Raw genomic sequence first — 21520 nt, 5'->3', positions numbered from 1 at the left:
AAAAAAAAAAAAAATACAGAAATAGGTTATCTAAAACTGTTTTATTGATGAACTGTTTTACATTACAGTAGCTGGTCTCATTCTCTTTGTTTTTGCTGGATTTTTGTCGGGTGAAACTCGAGGAAGTGCTGTGTAATGGCACAATAAAAACAGACTGATCTGTACAAAAATGCAGGTTGTGACAGATAATCAAATAAATTGTAACATTGAAGAGATGCGCTTTGTATCACAAAACTGTCAATGGAGTCAGAAATCACGCGTGCCGTTTAAGTGGATTAATTTCTTAAACATACATTTCTGCTTATTAGCAACCTCTCGGTTCCCAGCAAAAAGTTGTCATTAACTGAAAGTTGCCAAGTGATAAGCCCCCATTTTCAAGTGTATATGGAACGATATATACTGTAGTTGTACAAATATGGCATATAAATACATGTTTTAAATAAAAAATTAAACTGGAGAAACATACAATACCCAAACATAGAACTATGTATTTCAGGTAACATTAAATTCTCTTGTCAGGACACTACGCTCTGATTGGCTATCATATTATTGTCACTAAAACAATGAATAATCCTCTACACCAAAACCCTAACCTTAAGATCAGTATCCTATACTGCAGTCATTACATCTAAAGCAGTTCATGTTTGGCAGTGAATAAGTGTTTTTGTTACTTAAAAAAAAAAAAAAGTGACTGGTGGGTGTGGACTTCCTCAGCTGTCCTGACAGGAACATTTCATGCTACCTTTGTAAGCACTGCTTACTTCACGGGTGTGTAAAACCAAAAAAAAAAAAAAAAAAAAAAAAGTAGGCTTAAATAGTACTACACAACGATGTACTACAATTGTCCTAACAAGTAGTAAAGCAAACATAAAAAATGTGTTGTATTTACAATCAATTCTAAAGAACACAATTTTTAAATAAGACATTGTCCAATGTCTGCTTTTTCCAACATACCACCTCCTGCTGTAAATCCAGCTCAATTTTGCGTGCAGCTTCGTAGCCAGTTTCAAAGCCATATTTCTGCCTGAGTCCACTAGAAATACGCAGTTGCGAAGTCAGTGTTATAAAAGCTGCATGAAGTATGCGCATTAATCATTCAAGTGCGCTCTGTAGCACTGGCAACTAGTAATACAGCTGTTAATAAGCAGCATGAAGTTGCTAATATCATAATTCCATTCCCATTAAAGTCTATGGGATGGGATTAGTTCCTGGGAAAATGTTGTTAATAACCGAAAGTTGTCTTTATCAGGGTTGCTAATAACCGGCATCCTCTGCATATATAAATGGGAATTGATTTGTTTCTTAATACAAGGATGATGCGACTGACATGTATTTGAGTGTCATATAGCCGAGTGCTATATGAATAACATTTATTTATCCAAAACTATTTAAAAAGATTTAAGACTAAGGTGCAGGAAAAATATATTTTTAATAAGAATTTAAAATTAGACAAAGTACACACTGTATACCTAAACGTAATATCAATGAACAGGAACAAAAATACCAAAGCTGACGGAAACACTTTCACATAAAACAAACAGGTAAGCTTACAGTCAAGAATGAAATTACATATATAACAATATGGAAGATGTACTAAAGAGAGGTTATAGTTACTATATTTCAATGTCCTTCAAAAACACTGCTACCTACTGCCTAGAAAAATGGGTTTATTCATATATAGCTATAATATAAATCTGTAACCATGATGAAAACAACAATATGGGACTAATATTGTTTTCATTCAGGGTATTATGAGGCCTTTGGAAATTTCCTTATTTTGCTTCTTGGCAAAACAAATTATTTTTAATATGAACATATGCAAATGATATTCTACTAGATGATGTTTTTACAACTGGACATCATATTGTGAGACTAGCTTAATGTGACAGACGGTCAAAGTAAAAAGTCTACAGTGCTAATTAGTTAAAGGCAAACCTTACACAGGTTTTACACTCTAGTACAGTACTAGGAGAATGAGCAGAAGGCTTAAGAAGCCGAAGAAAATGCGATTCTATTTGCTTGGCTCTGGCATGACTGCCTCTAACACTTCAACTATCTGAGCAGCAGAGGGCCTCTTTTCAAAATCTTCATTAGTGCAGACTGAAAAAAGCTCTATGACGTGTTGGTATGATTCATCCAGCTCATCCATGTTGAGAGCAGGTCGAGTCCCCAAAGCTTCATAATAAGCATCCTCATCAAAGTCAGCTTCATCAAAGGAATCATCTGCAGTAAAAACAATACAAAAATAAACATTGCGATGTAGTATCTAAAAAGGATAAAGTGCGAGTTATCAGCTAATACACTGGTATACTGAACCTGTTCTATTTATTTGTGACATACAAACAATGTTGCAACCTAAGCTGCATTCCCATTTATAGGTTTGCCCGGAGTCAAGTGATACATTGTCAAGCTGTGTAACATACTGCTGGTGGACATGGATAATTATGTTGACAACCTACGTGACCAAAAAAATAATAGATACAAACTAAAATTAGGTGCTGTAGGTTTAAAGCAATGTCCATATAACCTGCCGTCCGATTTCTGGGTCAATAATAATAATTATGGACTTAAAGCCCCCAAAATTTTATGTCTTAATTTTATGAAATATTACAATATTAGTTACATATAGTAAACATATATATATATCATTATGTAAACTATATATATATATATATATATATATATATATATATATATATATATATATATATAATATCTGTATAGGGTTAATTTTACTGGAGCAACATGGGCACAGTACACTGCCTTGTTCAAGAGTACAGCAGCATACAAGAGTACAGTGTCCCACCGGGGATTGTTAAAGTGTTCATTTGTTGTTCAGTTTTTAATTTGTAATGTTCTTTGTTGTGTGCCCTGTCTGTGGGTGTTTCTGAATGCCCGATAACCCTGGTGGGTCTAGGTTCAGCACCACAACCTGAGAGGTTGGCTAGCGATAGTAGGTTAGCGCTGCCCCCCCACGTTAACATTGTTTTTGGTGTTTTACAGTATTTTTTTTATTTGAGTATGTACCTGTTAAACTACGGACCTGGGTGATTTTGTTTGGTTTTACTGACCGTGATTATCTCTAACCTTGGCCTACTTGATGTTAATGTATTTAACATTAACGGAAATGTATTACTAAAAAAGGCACTGAGTAAATTAATGCATAATGCTCTTATTACTAAAATTAATCTTCGCACTACTAACATGTAACAATATTGTGCTTTTTTATGTATAAGTTAACTGTATTGCTGTAATTTATACTGCAAGTATAACTATGTTTACCATGAATAAAATGTTTGCTGCAGATGGTTCTTGAGTCTTGACTATTCTAGACCCATCTTCATGCTGCAGATGTATAGCAGAAAGCCACTTTTCCCTTCTCTCTGGGCTTAAACGCCTCTTGGGAAGTTAATAAAATGACAGCTGCTTCTCCTTCATGTAGTCGTGGTTGGGGCACCCAACAACCACACAACTCTTTGGCATTGTATTAATAGGTGGTAACAACTCTTCAATTAATAAAGGAAACAGCGTCAGACTTGGTTTGTTTTCAGCGGCTCTGAAGTTGCTATGTAGGCTCAGGGGCGCCAACTGGGGGAGGGGAGGGGATCGAAGAATTTAAAAAAATCCACCAGAGTTATTTACGAGGTTTGTAACCGCCCCCAAAGCCTCAAAGCATTAGAAAAAAATACACAAGAGTTATTTATGAGGTTTAACTTTCTATGTTGACGGGAAACTAATAATATATGCAACTGCGCCTTTTGTTTGTTTGTTTGTTTTGCATGGCTCTCAAGCTATACCGTAGTTAATAGTTATGCCAGGAGCGAGCAACGTCAAGGCATTCAGTGCACTGTAATGCGCCACAGCCGAGGTAAAACTTCACTGCCGTTAAAAGAAAATATATAATTATTCTATCTGTCTGACTTTAAAAATAAAGAGTGTGTTCATCATGAAAAAAACAGGGATGCAAATACCCTAAAAAAATGTATTTCAAAACAAAAATAGAAGGGAAATAGAGAGTACCATCCAAATACCAAGGCAATGCAACAATATTTACTAATTGTATGAAAGCGTATGGTAAATTATTGCATGTGTTACATACATTAATTTATTGATTGTTGTTGTTTCTTTTCTTTAATATTTTTATTCTACTTGTGGTTCACAAAACGGTAACAGTATCACTTCTTTCTTGAAACAATGTATCAACCGTTTGTTTAGAACTTTGGTCAAAACCAACGCAAAGAATAACAAGGGGTGTTCCAGGACATGCATGTCATTTTCTATTGGGTGTTACATGCATGAAATGTAGATGTCTGAAACATTATGCACTTACACTTGTGAATTATTAAAACAATGTATTAACTACCTACAGGGTTATACTACAGTATAGGGTTAAATAAATGCCAGTAGCGTTTTGTTTATAATTTGATAGTTTACTAGGATGATACATTTACTAAATGGGGAAAATAAATCACTGTAACCTTCAAATTGATGCTTGTGGATTTTGTTTAGGAATACAGAATTGGATCAGATTTATTTTTGTTCATTTTATTAAACATTGGTGTTAGTGCGGTGTGTTGGGAGTTATTGTTACTATTCTGTTATTCTCGTGTCATGTCTGAAGTGTATGTAGGTGCTTGTGTAGGGTTGTTAGCACTGATAAAGCCTGACCGGTTTCATGACAATGAACACCAGTAATTAATTAACACTAGAACAACCCTGGTAGTCATTTTGACGTTTTTCACTTTTAAAATTTAAATTACTCTGCATGTGTCAAAGATCCGCGGTTATTTGTTCTTGACTTTTCCTAAATACATGTATTAAATATCCTGAAGGAGTTTGAAAGTCAGAATCGCAAAAAAAAAAAAAAAAAAAAGTTATAAGCACTTCTACCTAGAACCGCCAAAAGTAGTCATTTCGACAACTTGGTACAATACATGCTTACAGTACGCTATTTTTATATGTATACATGTCAGTTTGTTATATTTACCTCTGCTGAGTTTACAGCAGTATTTGAATAAAATATGTTGAAGTCTAGATATGTGTTATCCAAATCTCTATTGTAAACCTGTCAATTCCTTGGAGAACTCCCGCCTGGTTGTCCACATGAGCATATATAGTCTGCTGTCTTATAATATTACTATTACAAGACTTTTTCGAGAAATCTTGATATTTTTGCGTTTTGATTTGAGAGCAGCTACAGATATATTTGCATTGGCAGCAGGAATTTGGAACAACTTCACTGAAAACAGCATTGCCTGTTTCAAGCTAAACAAAACAATACATGGAAGCAGTTGTTTCCGACAAAAGCATGGTGTCGCTAGACACAATACAAGTCAAACAAACCTGTCAAATTTGGGTCCAAGTTTTGGCTGGCAGTGGACCTTACCCCTCTCTGTGCAAAGATGAAAATGTGATACTTAGGCTGATGTAACCGTACTTAGGAAAAGGGATAAATGTTACCAATGACTTTTTTTTTTTATTTATTCCACTGCAATTTGCAAAACAGTTGAAGAAAAAAACAGCCTGTTTGGAACAGTAAACAAACGAGAAGTGAGCTTCCACCATCTGCCCAAAACTTAGTACTCTGTGAAAGTAATCACCGGTGTCCAGTTGCTGTATTTTACAATGTACTGGACATGGCAACCTTCGGGGAAAATATCACCTTATGATGCCAGCCACGGAGCTTTGGCAGAAACATTTCTATCAGAAAGCTGCAAAGCGGCAGGGAAACGCAGCTTAAACTGGATACAGTGCACATCAAGTGACACATGCAACAGGAAGCAATGCCAGGTAAATAAATGCAATAAAAATAAAACATCTGCTCTCTGTGCGCAGTGTGAAAGAGCAGTATGTGGTAAATACACACAAGTTGATAAGCATTACATCTGTGTGGATTGTGCTAATATGGGGGCTTCTTTGAAGTACGTTTCCCTGAATGCGCATTCCTGTTACACAATGTGAACAGAGTTTTTTTTTTTTTTTTTTTTTTTTTTTTTTATAAATAATGATTTCGATTTTACAATTCTGTACGTAGGACTACATATAACCAGTTTACAGCTGGTTACACTATTTTCTTTTGAAATGTTTATTTTATTATAGTTTTATGTTTATTTTTTTCATTTAAATGCATTTTTTTCTATGTTAGAAATGTTAGAATAGATGGTTATAAATAAATCTTTTGAGTTATATCTGACAGTTTGCATTTAATTTTCATATTAAGTCTGTTTAATATGTATCCGTCAGAATGACTACCTCTGGCTGTTCTAGTACTAGCATAAACCAGGCGGTTCTAGTGTTAATCAGGATTCAGCTTTGTCCCCCCACACCCACCCCAAAGTTTTGACGAATTGGCGCGAAAGTGTGGGCTATGTGCATGTGCACCAAATTGCAAGGATGTCCACGCAAACCTCTAAGTGGACTTCATGTTAATTGTAGGAAGGGAATAAAAAATGACCTAGCAGTCAAATTTTTTTTGTGTTGGATCAGTGGCAAAAACTCCTAATTAAATCCATTTTGATTGCATGTTGTAACACAATAAAATGTGGAAAAGGCCAAGGGGGGTGAATACTTTTGAGAGCCACTATATATATATATATATATATATATATATATATATATATATATATATATATATATATATATATATATATATATATATATCCTGTACTAGTTGTATATTATATATAAAAAACATCGGGCCTGATTGTATTTGCATTACTACAAGTCTACCTTGATGTCCTCCCTAAGTCTATAATTTGGTGTGCTTGTAGGCTACATTTAAAAAATGCTTCAACTTAAAATTCACAGACCCCAATAGGTTAATCTAAAACTTCCCTGCTCAAACTAGTACCTATGCAGTTTGATCATGACTATCATACAAAATTCACATAAAAATGAAATGTTTCAGCAGAGAGAACCCAATCTTATTAACAAAACAAATATTACCTTCTTCACTGTCACACTCAAGCAGGTCAAGATGAGGTACACACAGGGTCATCATTTCCCACAGCGTCAGCCCATAGGCAAAGATATCCGATTTGTCAGTAATTACACCCTCCTCTAACGCCTCCTTAGGTTTCCAGGGCTCAGTACCAATGTAAAGTGCTTTAGGGTCACTCACTGGATAGCAAGAAAAAGAAAGAAATGTAAAAAAGTTTAAAGTTCCACTTCCCTTAAAAATCACACCAAGGCGTATCTAACAGATAGGATTTGTCGATTCAACTACCTAATCAAAAAGCCACCCAGCTCAAATAATGTTATATAATAACTGTATTACTAGGTAAGGGTGTACATTGCTTTACCTTTCATGTTCTCATCCAGCTTAAGTGAAACCCCAACATCACAGATTTTAATGGTTTCAAAATCTCCTTTAATTACAACATTACAGGACTTGATGTCTCCGTGCAACAGTCTCTTCTCATTATGCAGATACTACAAAAAATTAAGGAAAAAAAGAAAATGACAGACTGTTAACCATAACTTCTCCCACCTAAAGAACATCATTTAAACTCTTTTCCAACCAATTAAAGCATATTTCATATATGACGTATTATCCAAAGAACGAAAAGAGACACGATTTTTGTGACTGTAAAGCCTGCCAGTAGTGCCCCTCCCATGACAGTAAGTTTTAATGGACTTATCCAAGTTCTCTGCATCTCTGGGTTCAAGGCTTTGTTTTTTTATATCTATATATTTTAAATTGGTTTAGGGTAGCAAAGTGTCCTATACAAATTTGCTCATGTAAAAAGGTCTCTAATTGTTTGTTTAATTATACAGCTTGTGTTGCTAGGTAAATGAAAACTTTTTTGTAGTTACAAGAAAAAGTTTAATAAAATAAAATATCTAGAACCACAGCAAATTATGGAATCATTAAAGTGACTTCCATTTGTTTTTCCCCAGTATTTTAGTTAGTTTCTACTAGTTTTCAATGGTTATCCTCATAGGCTGGCAGCCACAGAACATTATAGCTTTTTGATCCAGAGCAGAAGTTGCACTTGGTTTTCTAAAAGTATTTGTCAGAATCTGGAGGTGCATATCTAGCAAGAAACAATGCAGGTATGCAAAAGAGAAGTAAGATACATCTAGAAATGTCTAATATTTGAGAACTACGTTGCATTATTTACAAAACTAATATAAAAAGTTGTATACTGCAAGTATACTTGTGTCAAAATAGGATAGTATAATGGTACAGATAGTATATTAAAATCAGACAATTTTGGCACAAGTATGCTTTTAGTATATTACTTTTTTGTAAGGGATGATATTGGATTCTGATCCAAACTTCTTTATAGCCTCTGTTAAATTGAACACTATAGGAGGTGAACATTAACAAAAATGAAATAACACATGTGCAAGTGGTGTATATTAAACATATACGTCAAATACTGAATACAGTACACCCTCGCAATAACAACCGTGTTTGGGTCCAAAGCCTCTTGATCGCTATAGTAAAAGGACAATCCAAAACTAACAATATAAGCTGCTGGAGTCACCTTGGATAAAGGCATTAGCTAAATTATTAATATTAGTACTGTTTTTATTGTTTTTTATTATTATTATTACAGTATGTCTCATCACTACCACAACTAATAACAACAGCAGCAATGAGATTGTCATTAAAAGTAGAAGTAGTACCTATTTGTGGCATGGTGCAGCCAGTATTCTGGCTATATCCTATTCATTAAACACAGTACAACCCACCCTCCCCCACAAAAAAAGAGAGTGCATCAAAGCTTCAATTTAGTTTCAATTGCAAATGTTAATTTAAATCTAGAGCTGTACGAGCCAACATCAGCAGCAGCAGTTTGATTTATTTATTTTTAAATCCATATTTAAATTGTACAATGAAGGCCATATAGCGAGGATGTATATAATATATCTACACTCAGCTGAGGGTTTGGACCCGCACTCGGTACTGTAAGCAAGGACCGTACATTAAAAATAAAATTACCGCTACATTTTATTAAATCACTTTTTTTTTTTTTTTTTAATCTGAATGATTATGACCGTATTCGATTTTTTTTTTCCTGGGTTGGGAAATAACATTAACGATTTAATAAAGGTAACAACAAGATAAAAAAAAATGTAATCTTGGTGAGCAGAGTACAGTAGCTTGTAATCCCAGTCTGTAACTTAGTTTAAAAAAATCAGTCTTCAATATAAAATGTACAGTACCAGTCAAAAGTTTGAGTACACCTGCTTGAAAGCAGGTTTTTCATGATTATCTATGCTTTTAACTGTATAAACTTGTCTATAAACACTTAATATTTCATTATATGATACGTGTACTTATATAAGCCGATAATCATACGTGAATTTTATTCCAAAATAGTCCAAGTCAGTTAAAAGTCTGAAATGTGTATAACACTGTGTTAGAACACTGGCCTAAGTATAAAAGTGTCTTTGTTAGATGTTCTCTGAGTTAACTAGCATGTTACCTAATTAACGTTTTGTCACCAATTATTGTTAACAGGTGAGGGTCCATAATTACTATAAATATAGGTAGCATAGGCACAAGTTTGTCATTCCTGAACGTAAGGGAGCAGAAAATGGCAAAATACGCTCAGTTAAGTAAAGAAAAGTAATTACTTTAAGAAATGAAGGTCAATCTTTAAGACAAATCGCAACAACTTTGCAAGTGTCTGTAACTGTTACGTAGACTTCTGCAAGACTTTCATAATGGAGACATGGCTTTTCAAGAATTTTCAAACCCTGGAAATCAGTTTGGCATTTTTTCATACTTTTTCCAGATTAGTGTACAAACCCTGAGCAATGACAGGAAGATAATACCGCAGCTTCTAATAACAAATCCATTAAATAAAAGAAAGTTTCAAAACATTACAATAAAACACATATACATAAAACTTGCAGAGCATGCAATGTACAGCACATGTGTAACATACCTTAAGACCACGTGCCACATGCAAAGCTACTTCTTGGATGGTAGCAGCAGGGAATGCCTTTTTACCTTCTTCCCTCCTTTTCTCTATGAGGTCATTCAGAGACTGTTCTCCACCAAACTCCATAGCCAGACACTTTGAACCATCTTTAGCCGTGGCAAAAGCTCGAAATCCTAAGAAATAACAAATATATACATCTATAATTTATTAAGAGTATGTTTTTACCTTAATTAATAAGGAAGTCTTGCTTAATTTACTGTTTTCATGACATACATATAATGTTAATGTCACTAATAACCCAGATGGTGCACTTAATGCAGTATGGCATGGCACTTAGGGCATCAGTATAACCCCACCTTAACTTACAGACCGGTCAAGTGCTGTTTTTACATATGAACACAATCTAGTTAGGGGCACAATTTCAATTACATTTCATGAAATCATACAAGTGGGCATTACATTCCGTCACCAGTGACGCTTTTAGATAGAATTTATTTTCCAGAAAAATGTGTTGGTCTTTTGGAAAATAATTGCTTTAATAATATCTTTCTCTAATTTGTAGCAGCTGGCTTTCGAATTCAGCTGAGACACGTATTTAACTTCAGCCTCAAACCTTGTGTTTCCCAATTGTATATGTGCAGTGTTCAAATCAGTATTCATTTACCCATCCTCTATAGTTCTGCAGTATGAATGGAATCGCAGTAATAAGTGTATTATACACCCCCCACTATGACCTACATACACTGTATGCACACATACAAATGTAAATTTGACAAACAGACAAATAGTTTCTTTTACTCACGATCTGATATGCTTGATAACTTCTAAATGCTGATCACAATGGGACAAGCAGCTCTACAGATATATGCAAATATATGGTTGCCTCAAAAGTTGTGGACAATCATTTATGGGATTGTCTTAGACTTATTTGGTCTTTAATAACAATTGTTGTTGGTTAATTCAGTAATTAAATCAAGCACTTCATTTCTAAATGTATGTACACACTTTTATGATGGTAAAACGTGTCACATCAAAAGTGTCATAAGTCTAAATGGATATTTGTTGACAGTCACTTTTGCTGTTATTATCGTATGACTAATGATCTGGTGAAAAGGTACAGTACAGTATTTAATGAAATTAACTTTAGAAATGCCTATCAATCAAGTACATTAACACATTTCTGAGCTCTACATAAAATCATAGAGTTCAGTTTACATTGTTTGAACTACATTCCATATTTATTTTACAGAACATAACTCTTCAAGTACTGTAATGATGCAAAATACTGCGCTTAATGTATAAAGTGGCTGGAAAGTGAATCAATGGCTATAAATAGTTTAGTATTAGTAATCCAAATTTAAATACACATCTGTTTAAATGTGGTACCTTTAAACCTTGGCTTAGTTGCCTAATCCAAAAGAAAAGCAGCTTCAGGTTAATGTACAAATAATATATAAATTCTCTCTAATGTGGACACTTACCAACAATGTTTGGGTGCTGTATGTTTTTTAGAATCTTCGCCTCCTCATTGAGCCGTTTCTGGTAGACTTGCACCTGGGTTTTGGCACACTTGCTGTTGATCTTCTTTATGGCCCAGGGAGACTGGAACTCTTTGTCAGTTCTTCAAGTTTAGAGAAGAGAGAAGTGAAACATATTATACCTTTACAATATTAGAAACAGCATTAACAAGCAATATGCAGTTTTTAATTGTATTTGGTAATATATGCACCACTAACACTGCATATTTCTTACTGACCTCTTCATGAGATACACATTCACACCGGTTCCACATCCCAGTTTCTGCATGAAGGGAGAAGCTGGAATAACCATTGAGGATGGAGTTCCAAAGGACCTGTCTGTTCTCAAAGAAGAAAGTAAATATATTACAGCTAGGTTCAACTTTGATGTGATGTTCTATTTATGTATTCGTTTAGAAGCTGCAGTATCCAACAATTACGTTCAGTGTTAAGTTAAAAACATAGTTCCTTGGTGTCTTTTTAATGCAATCTTTTCTAGCTTTTCCTTTTGTTTATTGTACAGAATGAAGACCATGTTGTCAGTTTTTTTTCCTGTTTTTTGTTGTAAAACCACCTTCTAAAATGTTTCCATCTGCAAAAACACACATGAGATCTGCCACAGCCTTTAAATTATATTTTTGTTATTGCCAAACACCTTGAGTAAATGGTAAATGCTCCAAGTAATTTGAGAATTCTGCTTTACCCATTAAAAGCTAGTGGGGAGAAATAAAAGCTAAGTGACTGGATAATATATTACAATCGCCAGATTTGTTTGTTAGATGGCTGTTCTTAATGTGGCTGATATGTATTTGTTATTCACACTTCATTTGCAAGCATTTAGAATTGAACATAAAAAATGACAAAAAAAACAAAAAGCATAAACTGAGACAGATATTCTAATAACTGAATATTTGAAAACATCTGTAGTGTTTTTGCTTCAAGCCTTTTTAATGACATAATGTCGACAGGACTGTTTGGCTATATTCATTTTTGTTTTTTTTCTAGCAAACGGATTTTTATTTGTAAGAGACTTTCAATTTAGACACTAAAGTGCTCCACTTTAATACCCAGGAAAAGTTGAAATGTCTTTACATTGCTGGCAGGCATTGCTTGCATCCTGTCTAAAAGGATCTAGTTAGCAGACTGGCAAACTTCACCCACCTGTCATCACATCGGATTGACTTACCTCCTCTACTCAAGAAAACTGACACTAAGAGTTCTGACTATTGCTATTCGCCAAGCTATTCACAAATTCAAGTTTACTTATGGGGGAAACAGCTTCACTACATTTGTGGTTCCTATTAAATACAGGAGAAATTATTGAATCTGTCACTATTCAGTGGTTCCGGTTTAGCAATTGCAAACACCCAACTTTGACAAAAAAAAATTTGAGGTAACAATTATGTTGCCTTGTGGTTATACACAAGTACAGCCAAGGTGATGATTATGAGAAGTTTTAGTGTAAAATACAATTCTCTTAATTTCTAAAATAGGCCAGAATTGATACTTATTTAATGCAAATATACACTATATTTATAGTATTATTCGCTGACAGAAATGGTATATGCCACGCCAGCTTAAACACAAATTAATTCTTTCTGTTGGATATTTACCCAATACAAAACCTGCACATGAATAAGTACTTTAATAGTCAGTGATGGGGAAACACAGGACCAGGGTGTAATTTGTCATCAAAAGCAACCCTGATATTATTGCTTCGATTGTATGGTTTGGTGCATCCACTGCATTATCGTTAGGCAAATTAGTGTCAGAATGTCTCAGACTGTGGTACTTCTGTGGTTTACCCTTTCCACCCAAAGAAAAAGAGACAAAAGAAAGGCTGTGTAGAATTTGGATCTTAAAATGAGGTGGGTGCACAAAGGCTGGAATGTCCTTTTAAAGGCTCTGCCAGCCTAATTTCCAAAAAGTTCGGATTCCCTTAACATCTGATATTCTGCTGTGACTGTTTTGAAAGGAATTGCTGGTGTGCATCCTGTTATTTTTACATGGTTAGTATTTCTTTGTATGAATCAAGAGTAGGAATTTAAGATCTGCCTTTCTCATTTGAATGTCATCTGCTACTGGTGGTCCTTGTTCTGTACTGCTTATGTGCACTTCCTTTTAGACTACTCAGTGTTTGTATTTTTTAAGCACATTTATAAATACAAATATATACTTTACTGTACTCTGGACTGATAGAAGAAATATATATAATTATCTTTCAAGAACATTCCCTAAAAGTTTTTCTGTTTGTATTTGATAAACTACTGGAGTTTAGCCCTAATATAACATCTACTGTGTGGTGATTAGTGTGGGCAAACTGCAGCATGAAGAGGTTATAGGATTTTTACTTTTCGTTTTTACTAGCCACAAACTACACCCATGAAAAAAACACACTTGATTATACATACCAGACCCTCTCTTCACCCTGGCCTGTTTGCAGGGAGTCTTAAAGTTATTGGCTGCCTCCATGGCGTTAGGGGATACTGTTTCACTTTGTCTCTGGTGAGAAATAAAAAACTGTCTGAAAATAAATAAAACAAAGTTTTACTAGATTAAAAATCATGCACGTGAGGGTCATCATAGCAACAAGTAAGATATTTTGTAAGGTAATTTGATACATCAGTTCCCGCGGGACTTTGAAGGCCCATCCTTTATTGTTTCCTTTACCAGCGTAATGGCATAGTTCAATTCCTGAGCCAAGCTGTTCTGCCTGGGTACCCAAGCAAGGTAGTGTAGACTGTGATTAATTGTGTCTGCTATATGTTATGACACCAATATAACAAATGTAACAACTTAATATTTGAAATATATTTTAATATTTATTTGTTTACTTAATTGTACCAGAAACGATAACAACGTGCTTATAAATACATGTTCACTACAAGTATCAAGTGAGAGATTTTGAGCCCACATCTGTTCGACTAGATCTGACTCGTCTCTTGAACAAGTTGAAGTGAAGAATTTTCTTTGTAACAAGGCACACGTTTTCAAAAACAAAATAAATTCCGTACAGTGAAATACTAAATGTTACTTTGAATTCGAAAGCTGATTTAAATATAAAATGCAACATGTCTGCCGTTTCATTGTACAGGCAATGGTGAACAAACTGAACCGAGTTAAACAATACATATATATATATATATATATATATATATATATATATATATATATATATATATATATATATATTCGAGCTCCAGCCAGTGGAAGCAAACGGTTTTAAAATTTATTATAATACATTATTATTATTATTATTATTATTAATAATCGTAGTAGTGACAATAACAACTTGTTTTTAATGTATTAAGGATACTGTTTAATATCGAATTTGAAACTACCTTACTCAAAATACCCCCAAAAATTAACGGGTTTGTTACAATTAAAGTTTCCGTGATACATTCACATACTGTTTCGACATTATTGCTTTAATTTACATTCATGAAAACATATATAAAATAGAACTAGCAGTACATACCACTCCTGTGTCAATGTGCAGCACAATAAAACGAAAACGCGCCCAAAGAATTCAAAAATAGTCTGTTGACAGTGGGGAGGAGACGGTGGCGACCGAGGGACAAGACACACTAATCTCAAATTGAAAAGGAGTGAGTGACAGTAATCTTTAACATCAGTAGTCCAAGGGTTTTGTAAAAGTAAAATAGCCTTGTCAAACGCCTATTTTAATATGAGAGGTGCACAATAAGAAATTAATCAATCAAATATGTGTCATGACGTCTGCATACAGTGTAAAGAGAAAAAAATGTGTGCTTGCCTGCCATGCCTTCTATTACCAACAATACAGCTCTCCATTGACTTCAAAATATAACGCGTTACTTTTTTTTAACGCTCGTTAATGGCAGTCATCTGTTTTGATCCTCATGCTTCCCGTACTTCATTGTCTGCCCCTGCATTGTTGAGTGGACGTGAGATCAGAAGTAAGAAAAAAATGTGCACGAGTTTTGAATGGGTTTATTACAAAAAAAAAAAAGTTTATTTAAAAAAAAAAAAAAAAACTTCCTACTGTTCTTTGATTAAAGAAAAAAAAAGACAGTTATCTATACTTGCAGTTTCACACAAGTAAAGCGAATATGTTTGTGTATTAGTTACATGTGTCTATTGGATTTTGTCAAAATTATTTTGTTTACCTATATGGTGCTTAAGTGCATATCTTTTTTTGTTTGTTTAAAGCATGATATTTCGTTTAAAGATCTAGTTTAAATGAACAGTTTGTATTGAGGAGGAGTGTGATTGCAAGAAGAAATCTCAGGTATTCGTGTTAATAAACCATGTTTCTATAACACTATGTAACACAATTTTTGTTCCTGGGTAGTAAGTGTTATTTCCTAATTGCTTATGCCTCAAAAGTATAGAAAATGGCTATTATTCCCCACAAACTTTGCTTTTGTGACCAGGACAGTGATATTTTGAAATTTACCTATTTCCAATGAGAAAATAGGCGAATTTGTGTCTTTTCGTTCACATAAAGTCAGAAAAAAACAACATATGAATCCAAATTAACATGTATTTATACTAAAGTAATACAAAAATGACTACAAAAGATTTAGAAGTGTTTTTGAGATTTACAATTATACTGTAAATCACTTTCACGAATCAGCCCCCAAATGTAGTCTCCCATCATGTTCTCATTATACTGTCCTTGGTAGCGGCGTTCAAAGTACAGTATATCCTGGTGGAAGCGCTCGCCTTGCTCCTCCGAGTATGCTCCCATGTTCTCCTTGAATTTATCAAGATGAGCATCAAGGATATGGACTTTGAGGGACATCCTACAGCGCATTGTGCCATAGTTCTTCACCAGAGTCTCAACCAGCTCCACATAGTTTTCGGCCTTGTGATTGCCCAGGAAGCCCCGAACCACTGCGACAAAGCTGTTCCAAGCCGCTTTCTCCTTACTAGTGAGCTTCTTGGGGAATTCATTGCACTCCAGGATCTTCTTTATCTGTGGTCCGACGAAGACACCGGCTTTGACCTTTGCCTCAGACAGCTTAGGGAAGAAGTCTTGAAGGTACTTGAAGGCTGCCGACTCCTTATCTAGAGCTCTGACAAATTGTTTCATAAGGCCCAATTTGATGTGCAGTGGTGGCATCAGCACCTTCCGGGGGTCCACCAGTGGCTCCCACTTGACGTTGTTCCTCCCCACAGAGAACTCGGTCTGCTGTGGCCAGTCCCGCCTGTGGTAGTGCGCCTTGGTGTCCCTGCTGTCCCAAAGGCAAAGATAGCAGGGAAACTTGGTAAAACCACCTTGGAGACCCATCAGGAATGCCACCATTTTGAAGTCTCCTATGACCTCCCAGCCGTACTCATCATACTTCAAGGCGTCCAGCAAGGTCTTGATGCTGTTGTAATCCTCTTTGAGGTGCACTGAGTGAGCCAGGGGAAGAGACGGGTACTTGTTACCATTATGGAGCAGCACGGCTTTGAGGCTCCTGGATGAGCTGTCAATGAAGAGGCGCCACTCATTCTGGATACAGGCGATTCCGATTGCCTCGAACAGACTGGTCACATTGTGGCAGAAGCAGAGCCCATCTTGACGGGTGAAGAAGCTGGAAAAAGGTTGGTGACGCTTCCTCTGATCTGCGACTTGCACACTTTCATCCAACAAGTTCCACTGCTTGAGCCTAGACGTCAAAAGCTCGGCATTGGACTTGGTGAGACCAAGATCTCTAATCAAGTCGTTGAGGTCTTTTTGGTTGGGGTAGTATGGGTTTCTCTCCTCAGCTCCACCTCTGAAATTGTCATCTGGATCTACAACGTCTTCCTCGCTCTCTGACTTGCTGCTCTCTTCTAAAGACGGCTGCTCTCTCTCCAGAGGAGTGGGTATGGGGATCTCATGGCAGTGTGGCACCGGGGCGATGGATGAAGGAAGGTCCGGATACGTGATAGCAGGTGCATTCTTGCCAGTCCGACGTTTGGAAGGGTCCACCATGCAGAAGTAGCAGTTGCTTGAGTGGTCAGTGGGTTCCCGCCAAATTCTTGGGATAGCGAACTTCATGGCTCTCTTTTCCCTTCTGTACCATCCTACAAAAATACATTTATTTCACCCATGACTAATGTGTAAGAGATTCTCGCAACATTTTTCATATATGATATATTTTTTCAATAACATTGAAAATTGCAAAACATTTTAAAATTAAAAACTTTTACAATTTTAAAAATTTTAACAAATTTTAAAACATAAAATTCTGAGCAACAATTGTCCATCTTACCTTCCAGAGTTTTTATGCAGTGCTCGCAGGTGAAATGAGGTGCCCAGGGTTTGTCTTGATCCCCGACAGGCATGCCGAAATATGCCTTGTAGGCCTCACACATCTTAGCAGATGCTTCCATGGAGTACTTTTTCGCTCTTGTCTTGATAAATTGGCTGCAGACATAGCAAAATGCGTCTGCCGGATGCTTGCAGCCTCTTGATGCCATCTCAGAAAAATGCAGATATGTATCCACTTAGGCAGCTGGAACTAAACTGAACTGGTGGGCTTAAGGCCCCTGTATTTATACTATTATTTATATTACTGGAAAGTTCTAGAAAGTTCTAGAAGTTACTCTCAGCTAATCTCAGCACTGAATCTATCTGGAATGTTCTGGAAAATAGGTAAATTTCAAAATATCACTGTCCTGGTCACAAAAGCAAAGTCTGTGGGGAATAATAGCCAGGAACTAAAAAAAAATAAAAATAAAATTGTTACACGGTGTAATCCGTGCGGCCTGGCGATGCGTACTTTATTAATATTAGTAAGCTACTTTTAATATTGTTATGCATACTAATTTATGTTTTCCACTTCTTCTGCCACACTTCAATCCCTATCTGCACAAATTAACAGATGTCTGTTGTGTTAACATGAGATGCAAGCAAAGTCCAGTTGGCATGTAAAAGTGAATTGGAAAAAATAATAAAAAAAGTTTTTTTGACAATGCAAACATTTGTGATCCAAAGTAAATTGAGCATTGCATACCTTTGTTTAAACGTGCGATTAATCTAGATAGATTTTTTAAATTGCACAATTAATCAAATTTTTTTTGTAACAGTTTGACAACCCAAATATATATATAGGTATGAAAAGAATTCCAGTTGATCAGGTTGATGGGATTTGTAAATTGGCGTCTAAATGTTTGTTGGGTTATAAACTTTGGTCACAATAGATTGTCAGCTTTTGAAGACTGAAGTAGCCTCTATTTTCTTTACAGAGCAATATACATAGAGATAGAACCGTTCAATCTTGCCCTCCGCTCACCCACAGTGGTGGTTTTGTCATCTGATCCACTGAGTGCTAAGTTGAAACCACTAAGCTACTGGTAAAATCCATATTTTAACCAGAGTTATAAGTGTATAAAATTACCACCTTTACTCAAGTCCCCTAATCCACCAAGCTCAGTTTTATAGAAAACAATCAGCTGCTAAACTAGTCCATACACAATAAACACAGTATCGATGGCAGCCTTTGAAGAATAATCACCACGTTTAGATCAAAGCCATTCATCTCAAATTCTTACACAGCTTTCTTTTATTTAAAGAATGTTGTTATGGCATTTTCACAGCATCTTGGAATTATTTTTCATAACAACTATATTAGTTTGCCCTTAACCTTGGATGTGTCCTTGACCTGGAAATTACCAAGCATCTGTTCCTTGTTAAAACTCCTTGGATGGCCTCCACTATGCAACATGCTGTCGGCAAGTTTATTTTATTGTATAGCCCATATAAATAACAAAGTTATAGCAATACTTCACAAACCATGAGCACACCTACATCATAGAACTTGGATGAACTACTTTCAGATTATCAAGAGATTTGGCAGTAAATTATGGTTATTGGTTCCAGTCAGGGCGGCACGGTGGCGTATTGGTTAGCACTGATGCCTCACACGCCAGGGTCCTAGGTTTGAATCTGGCCTAGGGGGTCTGTCTGTGTGGAGTTTGCATGTTCTCCCCGTGTTCGCATGGGTTTTCTCTGGGTACTCTGGTTTCCTCCCACAGTCCAAAGATATGCTGTTCAGGTTGACTGGTCACTCTAAATTGCTCTCGGTGTGAGTGTGTGTGGTGCCCTGCGATGGACTGGCGTCCTGTCCAAGGTGTGGTCCCGCCTTGCGCCCTGTGTCTACCAGGTTAGGCTCCAGCTCACTGCGACCCTGTAAAAGGATATAGCGGTGAATGATAATGGATGGATGGTTCTAGTCAGGGGTGCAAATCGTTTTGAAAATTGGTGATAAACTGTTTTGAAAGTTAGCATCAGAGAGCCTACTGGTGCTAAATTATCAAACCCTGTCCAAATCAAGCCCCCCCCCCCCCCCCCCCCCCCCAAACCCCCCAAACCTCTCTGTGTATGAAGATGAGTGTGGGTGGGTCATGTGAGTAGTCCAGACACAATGAGAAACTATAATCTACTGTACCCTATAGCACCAAATTTACATCCCCGACAGTACATCCATTACATTGACCAAGACTGAATGTTACAAGTGGTTCATTCATATTACTCTGTAAACGCTTATCATCCATAAGTCAAGCACCCAAGTGTTTTCATGTCTCCAAAAGCTACAGTATTTATACAAGCTAAAAGACAGTTGCGACAGAACTGCTTGTACCTACAAGGTATCATTTATTCAGCATTTACTCAAAGCAGTGTGAGTCTCTACCTCTTCCATAAGCTTCACTAGAGTGTCCTCAATGGATATTGGACAGTAGCTGAATATGTTTAATATGTATGTATCTGGTAATTATTTCACTAAGTTCCCTAGTTTATGTCAGTATTAGTCTTTCACAACACTTGACAAAGGAGTATTTTTCAGATTGTATTTGGTCTATTATTGTTCATTTAAATTACTTTAACTAGATTCACAGTGAAAAGATGGGGCAATATGTTAACTCTTTCTCGATCTGCAACCCAAGCAGGAAATGGCTCATTGGGAATTGATTCAAGATCTAACCCCCAAACGTTTGGGAACCCCAAACGTAAAGGGAAATTATCAGATAAATATGTTTTCCTAGACTTGACCAAATAGCTGGCAAAAAGATGAGATTCTAAAAGTAATTATTAACAGTGTCATGCACACAAGACAGATGTCTTGAACCTAACTATCCCAATACAAAACTGAGACTACAAATACCAATTAATAATGAAAACTACAAATTAAAAGCAACTTGTAGTGCTCTAGCAGCTCAAAGAACCACTCCCTGCTACGGCACTCGTTCTCTGACACATGCTGGCCTCACACGCAGGCCCTGTGAAGTGTGGGAGCTCTGATATCCAAGTCAGAAGTTTCAGCAGTGTTCAGTGTAAAGCAACAAAACCCAATTGCAGGTTACAAAGAAATGTTGACTTTTTTTTTATATCTCTTTCTTCAGTGACAAAACCACTTAGCGTGCAGAATACCTTTAGAAGAATGTAGAACCTTCAGGAAATCAATCACTTCAAATTCCTGTTGTGACAATAGACTACTATTAGTACTGCTTATTAAACGTAAGCTTTCCAAATACAAAGTAACCCTTTCTGTCATGTGAACTGACCCACCCCCCCCAAAAAACCCTTTCTTACTTCATATTAATGGTACACGACACTAAAAAAATAAATACATAAATAAAAACAATAAATCATGTGTTCTGATTGTTTCTACTGTTATATAACTAACACGGCTCCATTCCTATGAGGAAGTGTGTGTTTCCCTTTGCTCGTTGCTTCAAAATAGGGCCTGCTGTATTTTTTATGATACATGTGATATAAATTGCAGTAAATTAACTACATAATTGTCTATTTTACCCTCATACTGTGTGTTACCCTTTCTGTTATTAATTGAATACCTTCCATGTGTTTGATTTCCCTATATTCACACCACACAGTACATTTTGTTCATCATGAACTGCCTTGGTTATATAATGTATGTACCAGTATATGATTTGTGTATTAGTTTAAATCAATGTCTGTACTACCTGTTCTGCGTTGTGATTTGGAGTTTGCCTTTTTTTGAAAACTTAAAACTGTTTTACTAAATTGCATTTGTGCCAGCTGTTCATAGTATCTACAACCAGTAGATTTCAGTGATTTTCTTTAAGAAGTTAATTATCTGCTCAGTGCTGATAGTTTTGAAATCCTCA

General features: G+C 35.9%; 1 protein-coding gene across 2 annotated transcripts; it reads right to left on the bottom strand.

The window, feature by feature from the left end:
* Positions 1 to 1353: 1353 nt before the first annotated feature.
* On the bottom strand, positions 1354 to 14981 carry pbk (PDZ binding kinase). Of its 2 annotated transcripts, none has more exons than XM_041249763.1 (8): positions 14895 to 14981; positions 13828 to 13918; positions 11656 to 11755; positions 11381 to 11520; positions 9903 to 10072; positions 7302 to 7431; positions 6946 to 7119; positions 1354 to 2223 (listed from the first exon to the last, which is right to left on the bottom strand). In XM_041249763.1, exons 2-8 carry the CDS (start codon positions 13886 to 13888, stop codon positions 2012 to 2014), a joined length of 987 nt encoding a protein of 328 aa, XP_041105697.1. In that variant the 5' UTR covers positions 13889 to 13918; positions 14895 to 14981; the 3' UTR covers positions 1354 to 2011. The 2 variants fall into 2 exon arrangements, with proteins under 2 accessions (XP_041105697.1, XP_041105696.1); XM_041249762.1 differs by having other exon boundaries at positions 1355 to 2223; positions 13828 to 13940; positions 14895 to 14961.
* Between the last annotated feature and the right edge of the window lie 6539 nt (positions 14982 to 21520).

Source organism: Polyodon spathula, chromosome 5 (genome assembly GCF_017654505.1).
Source record: "Polyodon spathula isolate WHYD16114869_AA chromosome 5, ASM1765450v1, whole genome shotgun sequence".
In the NCBI taxonomy this organism is placed as follows: domain Eukaryota; kingdom Metazoa; phylum Chordata; class Actinopteri; order Acipenseriformes; family Polyodontidae; genus Polyodon; species Polyodon spathula.
Note: the sequence above shows the minus strand (reverse complement) of the source record. Positions and strands in the feature narration are given on the sequence as shown.